Source organism: Phragmites australis, chromosome 16, assembly GCF_958298935.1.
Source record: "Phragmites australis chromosome 16, lpPhrAust1.1, whole genome shotgun sequence".
Taxonomy (NCBI): Eukaryota; Viridiplantae; Streptophyta; class Magnoliopsida; order Poales; family Poaceae; genus Phragmites; species Phragmites australis.
In genome coordinates this window covers 14,407,606-14,422,528 of record NC_084936.1, presented here as the reverse complement: position 1 = coordinate 14,422,528, position 14,923 = coordinate 14,407,606, and the positions used below count along the sequence as shown (strand labels likewise).

Sequence of the window (14,923 nt, the reverse complement as noted above, 5' to 3'; positions counted from 1 at the left end):
TGCACCTGCTTTTACCACTTCATAACAAATGATTCAATACTGGATTCCCAAGAGGTTTATGACTAACCCAGTACTAAGCCATTCACCTATTATTCTTCTCTTATGTAGGTAGCAGGCGGAGGCTTGGAGAACAAATGGCTCATTGACTTCAATTGTTCACACCACATGACTGGAGATGCATCATGGTTCTCCATCCTCACCCTTGTGAAGCAACACGAGTACATCAAATTCAGGGATGATCAGAAAGGAAGGGTGAAAACCAAAAGTATGGTAAGGGTGAATGAAAGTTTCACTCTCAAGGATGTAGCTTTGGTGGAGCATCTGGGATACAACCTTCTCTCTATATCTTAGTTGTTGGATGAGGACTTGGAAGTGTATTTCAAATGTGATATTTCCCGAGTTCTCGATTCTTCTAGCTTTTTGATATGCATGATTTCTCGAGTTGGGAGAATTCTGGAGCTAATTTTTCTGAGTCTTTTGGTTCTTCTCATTGTTTGATTGCTCAACCTTTTTCTGAGCTTTAGATGTGACATAGGAGACTATGGCACATTAGCTTTGATTTTCTTACTCATTTGAGTGCACTAGGCATGATCCGAGGATTGTCCAAGCTCAAGTTTGAGAAGAATCTAGTTTGTGCTCCTTATCGGCATGTAAGATGGTTGCTGCCTCCCATCCACTAGTCAATCTAATGATGACTGAATGACCAGGAGAACTTCTCCATATGGGCATTGTTGGTCCTCCTTGGGTTTGTTCGGCGGGTGGGAAGTGGTATGTTCTTTTCATTGTTGATGATTTATGTCGCTACTCTTGGGTCTTCTTTCTTGTGAGTAAGGATGAAGTGTTCTCACACTTTCGAAGCTTAGCTTTGAGATTATTCAAGAAACTCCTTGGTGCATTGAAAGCAATTCGTAGTGATAATGGCACCGAATTCAAGAACTATTTATTTGGTTCTTTTTGTCTTGAGCATGGCATTGAACATCATTTTTCTGCCCCACACATTCCTCAGCAGAATGGCATGGTTGAGAGAAAGAACAAGACTTTGGTTGAGATGGCTAGGGCGATGCTCGATGAGCATAGGACTCCTAGAAAGTTTATGGCTGAGGCCATTAGCTAGTGTGCTACATCTCAAATAGGATATTCTTACGCTCGATCTTGAATTCGACTTCTTATGAGTTGCGCTTTGGGAGGAAGCCGAAGGTTTCGTATTTGAGAGTTTTTGGGTATCAGTGCTTCATCCTAAAGCGTGGTAATCTTGATATGTTCGAGTCGTGTTCTTCTGATGATATTTTTTTGGGGTATTCTCTTCATAGTCGTGCTTGCAGGGTTTACAATCTTGACACTAACACCATCATGGAATCCTTTGATGTGACTTTTGATGAGTCAACCCCCTGTGCTAGTTCTGTCCTTGAGTGTGAAGGTGATCAGGAGATGAGCGAGGATGATCCACTACTTCCCTCGACCACACCTGCTCTAGAGTTTGCTCCTTCTTCTTCTACTCCAGTAGAGGATCCTGCAGCCTCTACTTTCACTTCAGTTGCTTTCGAGTCTGCACCAGCAGTGTCTAAGGGGGAGGTACACTCACAGCGTAAGGCCCCTCAACACATTCAGCGGTGACACCCTCCACAGACGATGATCGGTGATATCAATGAGAGGGTAACGAGATCCAAATCTGCTTCTCATGCTCAATTTACTGATTTTGCATTCGTTACTTCTTTTGAGCCCCATGATGTTGGACATGCTTTATCCGATTCAAGTTGGGTCAATGCCATGCATGAAGAGCTTGAAAACTTTGAGAGAAACCAAGTTTGGGTCCTTGTAGAGCTATCCCCAAATGTTCACACCATAGGAACCAAATGGGTTTTCAAAAATAAGCAAGGGGAGGATGGATCTGTAATGAGAAAAAAGACTAGACTAGTGGCTCAGGGTTTCACTCAAGTTGAAGGGATAGACTTTAGGGAGACCTTTGCATATGTCGCTAGGCTAGAAGCTTTTAGGATCCTTCTTGCATTCACGACATCCAAGGGTTTCAAGTGGTATCAAATGGATGTCAAGAGTGCTTTCCTAAATGGTTTCATTCAGGAAGAGGTCTATGTTAAGCAACCATTAGACTTTGAGCACCTCAAATACCCAAATAGAGTTTACAAGCTTAGAAAGGCTTTTATGGGCTTAAGCAGGCACCTAGAGCATGGTATGATAGACTTAGGTCTTTCTTACTAGAGCATGGGTATGTGATGGGGTCAGCTGATAAACTTTGTTACCTTTTCAGGCATGACAATAATTTCTTACTTGTTCAGATATATGTAGATGATATCATTTTTTGTGGTTCTTCTCATGCACTTGTGGCCAAGTTTGCAGGAACTATGAGCAGAGAGTCTAAGATGTCGATGCTGGACGAGCTCAGCTTCTTCCTTGGGCTGCAAATCAAGCAATACAAGTAAGGTATATTCATCCACCAGACGAAGTACACCAAGGATTTGCTAAAGAAGTTCGACATGAGTGATGCGAAGCCTTTCGCGACACCGATGGCTACCTCGATCGTGCTTGATCTAGATGAAGATGGCGAGGAGGTGGACCAGCAGAAGTACAGGAGCAGATTTGGTTCTCTCCTGTGCTTAATGGCAACAAGACTTGACATCCACTTTGTCGTTTGCTTGTGTGCTTGCTTCCAGGCTTCACCGAGGACATCTCACCACCAAGTGGTGAAACACATTCTGAGGTACCTCAAGCACACTCTTGAGTATAGGCTTTGGTCTTCTGCTTCCTCTTCGCTTTCGCTTCGAGGTTTTTCGGATGCGGATTTTGCTGGTTGTAGAATTAACAGGAAAAATACCTCTGGTACTTATCACTTCTTGGGTATTTCTCTTGTGTGTTGGTCTTCTCGTAAATAGTTTAGCATTGCACAGTCTACTGCTGAAGCTAAATATGTAGCTGATGTTAGCTTTTGTTCACAGATTTTGTAGATGGTTGCTACTTTGAGGGATTTTAGGTTGAATTTTAGGAGTGTGTCAATTTTGTGCGAAAACACCAGTGTTGTAAGCTTAGCCAATAACTCAGTTCAATACTCGAGAACCAAACACATAGATGTGAGATTCCACTTTCTAAGAGACCATAATGAGAAGGAAGATATTGAGTTGAGCTACATAGATACTCAACACCAGCTAGCCAATATATTCACCAAGCCTCTAGATACTACAAGATTTGCCTATTTGAGAGAATAGCTTAGTCTGTGCTATCACTATGGCATTATGTAAGGGAGAGTTATCTTTTGTACATACTCTATCTTACTTTTATTGTATTTGCATTGCGTAATATTTTATAAGATAATCATGTTAGCAAGCTTCACTTATATGTTCTTTACACTTTCTTGTACTAGTTGTGAATTTGTGCTAAGTGTAGTGGATGTATAACAATTTGTGATAGCTTAGGCTCTTATTGAAACATAGCATAAGATCTGTTGAGCAAGCTTGTCTTTTCTAAGAATGAACTTGAAATTTGAACATAATCTCTTGTTACCCTTGAGTATTTGCTTTAGCTTGATCAATGCTTAAATTAGGGCTAATTTTATAAAAAGCTTGTGTTAGGACGCTTTATTCAGTTCAGCAGATTTGGGGTCATTAACCTTTGCCTATATAAATGTTTAGCCCATGATTAACCCTTAGGAGAGCATGTGCTCTTTTGTGTCGCAAAGGCACAACTTGTTTTGGCTTTGTGAAAAATTATATATCTTGAATCCTATGTTAAGTTAATAAAATAAATGATCAAGTTTTGAGCTAAAATTGAATCCAATATAGTGGCTTAAGGCTTCATGTGGTTTGCCAAAGAAGTGAACCCATGGTTGCTTAAAGCTCACTTGATGAGAGTTAAATGATTAAATGAGAAAGTTAACATGTGCTTTTAATGTGGTAAGAATGTTCTTTTTTATGTTGTCAAACTAAGGCTTGAATTGATATGTGGATGTTTGCATAGCCCGTCGGGTTGAACTTGTTGCCTAGTTTGAACTTGACATAGTACTAGTTTCTCAAATCTTTGCACTAATGATGAAACTGTGGATATTTTTTGTGGTGGTGATATCTTTTGGATAATTGAACAACATGATCAAAACTTGCTTCACTCCCAGTGCTTGTGACATGAACTCATTTTAAGACTTTGTATATCTTTGAGTTATATTGTTTATTCCTCATAGTGGTTTGACATCTCTAGTCCTTGTAAGTGCTTTGTGATCTATATATGAAGCTTTGTAGGCTTGCATTTTATTTCCACATCTTTGACATTGTCTTGTATCCTTAATGTTTGCATTGCCAAAGGGGAGAACATATGCACAAATATGAGAATATACATAAATATGCTTCAAAGGGAAGAAAGGGAAAATTTGCAACAAAACTCATAGAAAAATGAAAAATGTGTATTCATCAAGGGGGACATTTGTTTTTGAGGTTTTGAGTTTTTCTTACTATTTTGAGGTTTTGGCTTGTCTTTGCCTCTCTTTGACCTTTTGCGATCCTTCTTATGCCAAGTGATATGTTTTTCCTCTTTTTCAAGTTTTGGTCACTTGGATGTGCTTCATCTCTTCAAACCCAAATCTTTGTACTTCGAGGTGTTGTCAATGTACTCATCAAGGGGGAGATTGAGGAACCAAGTTAAAATGTATCTCGGTTTATATGTAATGAGTGATTGACAATATTGCTGATTTGGTTTTGTCGAGTTTCGGATTGCCTGGGTTATGCGGAGAGTCCGCAAAATTCTTCAGATAGTCTGTAGTTTTGAAGTGAACTGGGATGTGTGGAGAGTCCGCACATTATCTCGGAGAGTCCGCACTTTTAGAGAGAGTCCGCAAAATTCTTCAGATAGTCCGTATTTTTGCGGAGTGTCCGCTCTTTTCTTCGGAGAGTCTGCAGTTGAGCAGAATTTGAATTTCAATTGGAATGTGCTCTGAGTTGATTTGAGTTTTCAATTGAGCATTTAGATTATGGACTAACTACAGATGGAATTGAAGATATATGTTTGCTTGTCTCATGGTGTGTAGGTTATGGATGCAACTTGATGGTGGATGGCGGGTGATCGAGGCTAAGTGAGGTGCTTGGTGCCGGATGATCAAGGAGGCTAAGCAGAGTCAGGGTGATCCTAGCGGTACACATATAGGTCAAGCAAAGTATTGACAAAGTCAAGCGAAAGAGATGTCGGAGCAAGTGATAAGGCAGTCTAAGGGATCGGGAGCATGAGAGACTTGCCGACGATCAGGATTGCAAGATAGAATACATGCGTCAACACTAGAGTGTTTGCTTAATGTGTAATCAAGTAGCGTGCCACGATTTGAGAAGCGTACAGAGGGTTACGCAGTTTAGTCTCAAAATCGTAGGAGGACTGGAGGAGTACATGGTACCATCGTGAAGCTTGCGTCGAGGTGAAGCTAAGTCGTGAAGGGGCCATGGTCGTTCGATAAATGGAGAAGAAAATTCACCAAAATATTCTTGGTGGTAGGTAGGTGTGTATTACATGAGAGGGGTATTTTGGTAAATAACTAGAAAACTTAGGTTCAAGTTTTCTAGGCTTATAAATAGAGGAGTAGGGCTAAAGAGAGCCTTGAACGAGCCATTTGAGCCCCTTGTGCCACCCATATGAGAGTATTGTGCTAGAGTTTCAGATGAGAGGAGGATGAGTGCTTAGCCTATGTAATAGGTGAGAGTTTTGTGAGAAAAATCTTTGTAATCCATCTAAAACAGGGATGACCTCTTTGAGTAATGAAATTTATTTTGTTATATATGCTCGAATTCTCCTCCTTCTAGTTTACCTCTATTAGTTGATAGGGTCTTAAATTTCCTTGCCTTTAAACCATCATCTTGAAGATCTTCTTCATCCGATGTTCATTTTTTGATCCTTAAGTGATCTTTTCTCAAGATTCAACCTTTATGTAATGGATTGGTTTGCTGTAGAATCTAGTGTTCGATTCCAACCATGAGACTCACTTTTTGTTGAATCTTCAAGCTTGATTTTTGATCTTTCTCGGAATCTCCGGACTCTCTGAAAATTCTGAACACTCCGGGCTTTTTGGGTAGGTGTAGTTTTCCCGCTACGTATTTGTGTTGTGTTCTGTTGTGATTCTCTTTTAGAGGTGTGTTGGGTGATTGAATAGGAGAATACCATCAATTTCGCAAGAAATTATTGAGACGTCTATTTACTCCCCTCTAGTCGCCACTCTTTATCCTACAAATAGGTTTAGAGAGAGTTGTTGCTAGGTATTGCTGCCTAGAGAGAGGATCAAGTAGTGATCATATTTTGTACCTTAGAGTCTTAGTAACTCGCTGACACTGTGAATCTTGGTGGCTCATACTTGTTGACCTTCCGATTTGGTGTGGAACGACGGTAAGACTCTTGTATAGAAACGCGAAAGCTCTTAACTTGGTGGCTCAAGCTCTGAAATGAAGATGATGATAAGTGACTAGAAGATAAACTTGCGGTGAAGCCTTGTCTTAATGGCTCTACCTAGTTGAGCCTTATGTGGCTCAAGAGTCGTAACCGTGTGCCATCCAGGAGCTATAGCCTATGTGGCTACTCCAACGTAGATTAGATGTGACGTTTACGTCATTGATACTATGGGATAAAAATCCCTTATGCCGAATTTGCTATCTCTACCTTATTTATGTTTCCACATTTATATACTTATAATTTTTCTTTCTAGATATATTATAATCTCTTTTAAACAGTAGAGCAGATATACTTAGATAGGTTTATACCATATTTAGATAGAAATTAATATAGATATATCTTATAAAATTTTTAAAATTAATTAATTTTAAATATTCTAATTTACCTATCTTAAAACATCCCCGATCCTTTTAACGTATCAATTCATAGTTGCGTCTTTGGAGTATGCCACGAACCGGAAGACTACCAATCGATGTTCATATCTTACGCTATCTTGAACATCATTATAGGTTTGCCACCATGTGCTATGCAAATGAAGGCTAAGAGAGACTTCTACGATGATAGAACATCTAATCAGGCTGGATTCGAACAACCTTATGAACATTAAGACGGTAACTAGCATTTGTGAGTTTCGTTTTCCCTTCGGCACTAAAGCATGGTCGTTCATTTCCTACAAGGTACTACTTACTAGTGCGAAGTGTATCCTACACTAGACGAGACCACCGCTCCTCGCAGCAGAGGGGGGAGGGGAAAGAAAAGAGGGGCACAAACCCATAGGACTGGGGAGAGATGCCGGAGCTTCCGGAGGTGGAGGCGGCGCGACGGGCGCTCGAGGAGCACTGCGTCGGGAAGAGGATCGCGCGGTGCGCCGCCGCGGACGACACCAAGGTCATCGACGGCGTCGCCCCGGTGCGGCTTGAGGCGGCGCTGGTCGGGAAAACCATCGCCGCCGCGCAACGCAAGGGCAAGAACCTGTGGCTCGCGCTCGACTCCCCGCCCTATCCCACCTTCCAGTTCGGTCTGTCTCCACTCTCCTCTCCACCTTCCATTTGGCTTCGTGCCCCTTCTTGGTTCTTCAGGGTTTTATTTTATGGTTTAAGGTTTCAGATTAGTTTTTTTTTCTTTTTCGAGTTCTTGTGTCCAGGCTGTTCTTGGGTGATTTCCATGCTGCGTTGAGATGCTTCAGGGAATTCCATGTTCATGATAATTCTGATGGTTTTATTTTCTGGAAGACTAGTACAACTGTATATCTGTAGCACTTCATTTCTGCAAAAATGTGCAACTAATTAACATCAAGCACCACAAGGTCCACAAGAGTTTTGCTAACCCACCATTATAGCCTCCTGAAATTTTTGATGTTGTAGTTTTAGGACTTATGTGGTCATGCTTGGAGCATTTGATTGCAAAGATTTGTCGAATGAGTAATTACACTGATGGAGTACTCTTGTTCTACAAGGAATCTGGATCCTATTTATTGTTGTGTAGCTTAGAACAACTGATAAATTAGAGAAGTCATAGCAACAAACACACAATAGTAAGTAGGGAGATTTGAGTACAAATTAGTTATAGACTATTGAGGTTCAGTTAAAAAAGATGTATAACACAGAGGCTTGATTAGATAGTAAAATTTATGTGAAAGTGGCTCAAATGGGCCTTTTGGGCTGTTGTAGTGTAACCCTTCAAGAAGTTGTACCGGAAATTCTCATTGTTTTTGAAACTGTAAGTATATGACATCTTAAAAATTAGTCTGAAGTGTTAATCTTTGCTACAGGGATGGCTGGAGCTATTTACATCAAAGGTGTGGAGCTAGGCAAATATAAAAGGTCCTCTCTTTTGACAGCCTTCTTTCTTTTATGGTGCTTGCTTTATCTTAGCTATATACTTAAGGCAGCTACCACCTCTCAAGAAAGAGCTAGCTACATAGTTTAGAAACAGCACGGGTGCTGGGTGGTGCAGTTATAGCATATTGATTTTGTTTATTTTTATTAATATATTAAGTATGGCTCGCCCCCACCGTTCTCCTCAAAACAACAAGATTTAAAATTTTGATTAGATTACCAACATGTTTTTCAGTAGACATTTCCAATTCCATTATTCCTAGGGAGAAAATATACACGAATTTGTTACGGATACAATTTTCCTGGTTAGATCATGTGGATGTTGATTTCCATGAAGTGGTAAGCGTATAATATTGAAGTTGCAAATTGGCATGAAGTGGTGAAAACACTGTTAAAATAATTCAGCTCTTTTTCCTTTCTGGTGGTGTTTCATGTAGGTCTGCAGTGAGCCCTACTGAAGAGTGGCCGTCGAAGTACTCCAAGCTGTTTGTTGAAGTATCAATCCCTAATCTTATAACCTTCTTGACAGCATTCTTTTTTTCTTTCGTCATCATGCCTAGGAAATTTATTTGTTTCTGCTGGCTACTTTCATCTTATGTGACTCATTATACACAATAATGCTTTTTTATCTGTATTTCATATGCTCACATTCATCCATTTCACAGATGAATCTCATATATCTTATAGGGGCTATTGATGTATGTTTTCATAATATTTATATCTATTTGGATTCTGATCTTAAATATGATCTTACTTCTAAATCAAGCAATTTTTAAGTCTTATGAGGTAATGGTAACATAACATCCATGATATCTGATTTAGATGATGCCAGTATCTTCATGAAAAGAAGTAAAATTGCAGAAGTTGAAAAACAAATTGAAACATTCGACATATGCTAATATTCTTATGGAGGTTTTTGCTTTTCATGCATGCTAGCTCTATAAGAGAGTTTTTCTTCTTTGCACTGTAAAGGATATTGGACTAACAAGTTGTGTTAGTTATTGTCTATCGACTTCTGATATAAATATTTTCACTTGTTCATCTTTTTCCTGTTAACCTGTTACAGATGGATGATGGCTTGGAGTTTTCCTTCACTGATAAGAGGCGTTTTGCAAAAATACGATTGCTCGACAATGTAATACTCTCTAGTGATTTATTAGAAACAAAGTTTGTTTTTTCAATTTGCTGTGATTTTTTCATGTCTCATTCTGTTTGTATGTTTTAATAGCCAGAAGCTGTCCCTCCAATTTCTGAACTTGGACCGGATGCCTTATTTGAACCTATGAAGCTTGATGATTTTATACAATCATTAAGTAGAAAGAATATGCCTATAAAAACCCTTTTACTTGATCAGGTATGAATATTAAGGCTTGGTGCTGTGCTCGAACTGCTCAAACCCAAATTTAAACAGTTAAGTGTTATTTTTCTAATACCAATATGCAAATCTGAAATAAACTCAATATTTTGTTCTAATCCAAGTGTTGTTAAACAGATAAGAAATTTCTTGCTCACACTTAAAAAGTTTCATGGACCTAATGTTTCTATCAATTATTTGAGAGATTGCGGTTTAGGATACTCATGTAGTCTAATATCTCAATAGCATCAGGAACAGTCTTTTTTCATTGTAAAACGAACATAACATATGCAGTTAGTTCTTACACCCTTCCTTATTTTGCAGAGCTTTATATCAGGAATTGGCAACTGGATGGCAGATGAAGTGCTTTATCAGGTCAGTTCTCCAGACATTGCTTCCACTACTTATCCGTTATGTAATTTTAAATATATATTTATATTTTTCAGTATTTTCCATTGTACAGGCAAGATTAGAATTCTAATTTCTGTGATTTAATTTTCACATTCCTGAATATAAATGCTACATAATTGCTTACTGAAATAGGCACCCTGTGTTCCTTTGGACCCATATATGACATTTACTAGTCAAATATTGAGCTTGCTATTACACAGACACAATATACCTCTGCGCAAGCAAATTCGCTATGCCTCATGGGAGGCAAGTGCATAATTGTACCCCATGTGTGCATGGCACTGCCATGGCCACCAGGAGCTGCAGGAAAATTGTATGATGACACCTGGGGTGAGTAAGACCAAACATAAACCCATCCATAAGTGATCCATCATTTTAGCAAAGATTTTTTGTAGCATAGGCAAGACATAGGAAATGTTTATTGATATGTTTTATTAGTCTGAGCTGGACCACTTGTTACACATATAATGTGGTAATAGGTGCTTAATCTGATGAAAAACTGGACGCTCAGAGATGATTAATTACTTGACCGAATAATGTGCAACTTGTTTGGGCTTATCCTGAAAAGCTTAACACCTGCTTCTCTGACAATAACTTAAGCTTCCAAAATAGGGCCTAGCTTCCTATTTTTTTGTGCAGAGCTGTGTGCGTAAATGCTCTCTGCATGATATTTACTGGTGCAATTTTAAACATTGTAAGTGATACTTATACATATATGTGTTCTAAAAAAGGGTATTTTACCGATTTCAAAATGGACCCCAAAGATGTGCCCTTAAACTTGTTGCACACTTGGATTGCTTTGGACATCTGCAGTTTTTTTGAACTAATGTACTACTTCCTACTATGCTGCATGTTTAACCTTTTGCTTTCTTCGCATGTAGGCTAGGATTCATCCAATGCAAACTGCATCGAAGATGTCCAAGGACAAGTGTGAGACACTCCATCAGTGCATTAAAGAGGTTAGTCCATAGTAGGCATCCAGAGTTTGCTTTGTTGAAAATGGATTGCAGGTTTGAAAAGGTGACATGGATCTGTTGCAATATTTATGTGTGATGTACCTACCATTTGTTATTCACTCAAACATTCAGTCTGAAAAGACAAAAATTGTTGCTATAGTAATTGGAGTGGTATTTGACTGATACAGTGTACCAAGTGCTTGAAGGCTCACATCAACATATGAACTGGGTATGCAATGTTACTTTATACATCTAAAGGACAAAGAAACTAGTGAGGCTTTGTGACATCGAACGTCTTAGGTACATTGACAAGTATAGAAATGTGCATTGAATTAGGACCTTAGAAGTCAGGGTAATGCAGTCCTATGCAATGAAAAAAGATTTGACATTGTTGGCCAAATAATATGGTAGCCATTTTATCTCTCCTTGTGCATGGCATTGTGGTGGTCATTTCATATATGATAATATGTCCTTACCTTACACAGGTAATTCAGAGCTCCTTAGAAGTTGGTGCTGATAGCAGTCAGTTTCCAGAAAACTGGATATTTCATTCCAGGGAGAAGAAACCTGGCAAGGCCTTTGTAGATGGTATAAGCTTCTTTTTATGGTATACATGGTGCACTAAGGTTACCTATCAATATTGAAGTTTCATTTGTTATTTGCAGGCAAGAAAATTGACTTCATTACAGTAGGTGGTAGGGTAAGTTCTTTTGGATTGAGCTCACTGTATCGTGCTTGGTTCTGCTCTAACCCTCAATGTGTTTGTTGATTGTTCAGACTTCAGCATATGTGCCAGAGTTGCAGAAGCTGGATGGTGTTGATGCAACAGCAAGCAGATCTAAAAGAAGGAAAGATAAGGAGAGTGATGATGATACTAAGTCAAAAAATGGTCGAAGTGCTCCAAAAAAAGGTGAAAGGGGAGCAAAGAAAGTGATTGTTGCAGCAGAGGGCTCATCAAACAAAGTTGTTAATGCCCATGACGATGGCCGTGAAGAGGATTATGAAGAGGAAGAGACAAAAACAACAAAGAGGGGAAGGAAGAAAAAAGAAAAAAAGGCAAAGGTTTCATCGAAGAAAGCAAGCCATGCTTCGGAGGATAGTGATGAAGAAGCTGACAATAAGGTACAGGCAAAACAAGGGAAGAAGGGGTTGAAGCAGCCATCTACAGATTACGAAGACCCTGCGAAGCAAAGTTCAAGATGCTGGCCCAGCAAAGAGGCCAGAGAGGAAAGCACAGCAGACTTGAGCCTGTAAGGGGGTAAAAAACATGACTTTTGCAGTTAGATGTTGAACTGAGTTTAGTTTTAGTTAACTTTGCGTTGCATGTGATAGGCAGTTCTCTTTTGCACCGGTGTATGATATTGCAGCAGCTATTGCCGGCGTGCACTGCAGAATATGGGCGAACTGTATCTGATCACGGTATTTTGTTGCTTAAGGCCAGATTGGAAGTCACGTTATGTATGTGCATGCCATCGCCTCATTAGCCGTCACGTTTGTGGGCTCGAAGATGTTTGTTTCTTTATTCTGTATTTGTATTACCTCTTATTTATACGATCTAGCCCCCTGCATATGCGTCTCTCTTCAACTCTGTTAGGACCTTTGGGTCCAACATTTTGCAGTCAATTGGTGCTCTAGGCTGTACATGAGAAATGAGGCTGGACGGTCGCCTGTGCTTGGCTGGGTGACTGCCAAAAAACTACCAATTCCTCAGCCTATGCCAGCTTGCTCAATTCACTGCCGCTCAAACGAAGGGCCATTTGGAACAAAGGATTCTCAAAATGAAGGTGCAAGTCCGGAAGGTACTGAAAGAGATTTCTGAGCTGAAATGAAGGTGCACGGCTAGGCTTGGAACACTACTTAATGTTGTAGTTAGAGATAGTATCTGTAGCGGCTAGGTTTGCACAACTATTTTACGTTGTAGTAAGAGATAGTATCTGTAGCTACTGCTCCTACACATACAGACGGACGCAAGATTTATCAACACAAAGCTCTCTTTGCCTTTTTCTTCTTTTTTTTCCCTTCCTCCTCTACTCCGTCTCCCCAATCAAATTTCAGCCAGTAGGGAGGCTATAGCTAGCCTACTAACCCCTCTTGTAGGTCTGCCCTTGCCTGCATAGGCACGGTAATAGTTCATTAGGTTGTTTACTCACCGTCCACAACCAAATCGACTTGCACATAGCCACTCACAGTAAAACACCTATTTTCGTGCGAACAGTACCCTGCCAAACTACTTCACAGTACTGTACAACGGCAAAATCTAGATACTGTAGATCAATGATCCATGTAAAAACAAGGAGGGAAAGACATCCCCGTGGCCCGCTGTATGACGAGAATTTTGAGGATCGGAACAGCTGATCAGCGCACGTGAGCTAGTCGCGTCGCTCACGCACGATCTCCGACAGGGTATTCCTTCCATTTTTGGTAACTGTTCGCCCCGCTCTTTGGCTTTTCTCTGATCACAGCTTGCCTTTTCAGTCTTCCGAGAGAACAAGCCCAGGGCCAGCTTTTCTGCTGGCACAGAAGGGTTCCCTCATTTCCCATTCAAAATTAAGCAAAAAAAAGAAGTTTTGGCTCAAATTTTGTGGGTCAAAATTTGAAACAAAAAATTTCAAGAAAACTTTCGTATGCAAAAAAATTATAAAAAATATCAGGAAAAGAATATGTGAAAAGTTTTCACAAAAAAATACAAGAAAATTCACATACAAAAAATCACATAAAGGTTTCTGAAAAGTTATTGAAAAACAAAATCATGAAAAGATTTTATGAAAACTTTTCAAAAAATTAACCTAAAATTTTTGCAAAAAAGAGGAGTGAGAGAAATAGAGAGGGTGGGGAGGTGGTTCCCTCGCCATTGGCCGCCGCTGGCAGTTGAGGAGTGTGCTTGTCCATCCAATTAGCGCCCCTTGCTTCTTTCTGACCTCAAATTATAGACGAGAGATGGGGTGCCCTCACCGACTACCGTATGCCTTGCCTCGCCAGATCCGAGTCCTCGCCTCCAAATATGGGTGTGCATGTGTGTGCGCGAGACAGATGGGCGGCTTAGAGAGGGAGTGCTCCGTGGGAGAGATAGATAGAGAGAAAGAACGGGGAATGGCTTGGAAGTAAGGATGGCAGTCCTACCTGTGGGTTCGGAGATCCACGGGTACTACGCCTGACAGGCCTAGGTGTGGGTATGTTTTTTTGCCTACAGGCATGGTGGGTTGGGTACCCACGAGAGAGAAGGTCGGACATGGGTCTGTAATTCCACTCGTGGGTACCCATGGGTAGACCCAAATTAGAAGACAAGCTATGGCTCAATTTCAAATTTTCAGTCCAATAGACCAACATCCCTAACCTATATATATAGTGTGAAAAGCCCTAAGTCAGTATCTAGGTCCAACTTCACTAGCCAATTCCACATCCATTCCCATCATCCTGTGGTAGTCACTCCACCCACCAAGTACAATCACGCAAGGAAGAGGTGGCTTGCGGTGAGGGCATTCTTGGGACGGATTTTTTCTGTCGAGAAAAAAACCCGGGCAACCCCTGAGTTCCAGGTACTCAATGGGCATGGGCATGGGTCTAGGTTTTCGCCCATCAGCTACTTCAAGCATAGGTCGAGTGGCAAGTCAGGTGCGGGTTTGCTCCCCCGACACCTAGCCCATTAACTTCCATACATGGAAGGGAGGGGAACATGGGATCCTGTTGCGAAGGGAAAAAGGGTAAGGAACAGGGTGTTGGGCTTGCTGCACATCGACCTCAACAAACAAAAATGGTGCGCAAGCCAGACATCGAGCACGTGCACTCAGAGTATAGAATTTTGGTGCCCCACCCCCATCCTCCTGAATCAAATCTCGCTACAAATCCCACCTAGCCGCCTCCACCTCTTCCCGTGCTCCCTAGGCATCGTTGCTTCTGATTGAACTAGTTGGGAGGAAAATTGTCAGTGTACTAGGTAAGGG

The 14,923-nt window shown here is 40.5% G+C and overlaps 1 protein-coding gene across 2 annotated transcripts; it reads left to right on the top strand.

The window, feature by feature from the left end:
- Positions 1-7,107: 7,107 nt before the first annotated feature.
- Positions 7,108-12,531, top strand: LOC133895831 (formamidopyrimidine-DNA glycosylase-like). 2 transcript variants are annotated; one of them, XM_062336349.1, is made up of 10 exons: positions 7,108-7,441; positions 8,195-8,246; positions 8,699-8,756; positions 9,328-9,396; positions 9,490-9,615; positions 9,940-9,990; positions 10,908-10,985; positions 11,468-11,570; positions 11,648-11,682; positions 11,760-12,531. In XM_062336349.1, exons 1-10 carry the CDS (start codon positions 7,213-7,215, stop codon positions 12,234-12,236), a joined length of 1,278 nt encoding a protein of 425 aa, XP_062192333.1. In that variant the 5' UTR covers positions 7,108-7,212; the 3' UTR covers positions 12,237-12,531. The 2 variants fall into 2 exon arrangements, with proteins under 2 accessions (XP_062192333.1, XP_062192334.1); XM_062336350.1 differs by lacking the exon at positions 9,490-9,615.
- Positions 12,532-14,923: the final 2,392 nt, after the last annotated feature.

What these genes read in the sequence shown, in the direction of transcription:
- LOC133895831 (XM_062336349.1), top strand. Translation starts at nt 7,213, where the DNA reads ATGCCGGAGCTTCCGGAGGTGGAGGCGGCGCGACGGGCGCTCGAGGAG. An exon ending in CTATCCCACCTTCCAGTTCG is followed by an intron (nt 7,442 to 8,194) that starts GTCTGTCTCCAC and finishes TCTTTGCTACAG; the next exon opens with GGATGGCTGGAGCTATTTAC. An exon ending in AAATACGATTGCTCGACAAT is followed by an intron (nt 9,397 to 9,489) that starts GTAATACTCTCT and finishes ATGTTTTAATAG; the next exon opens with CCAGAAGCTGTCCCTCCAAT.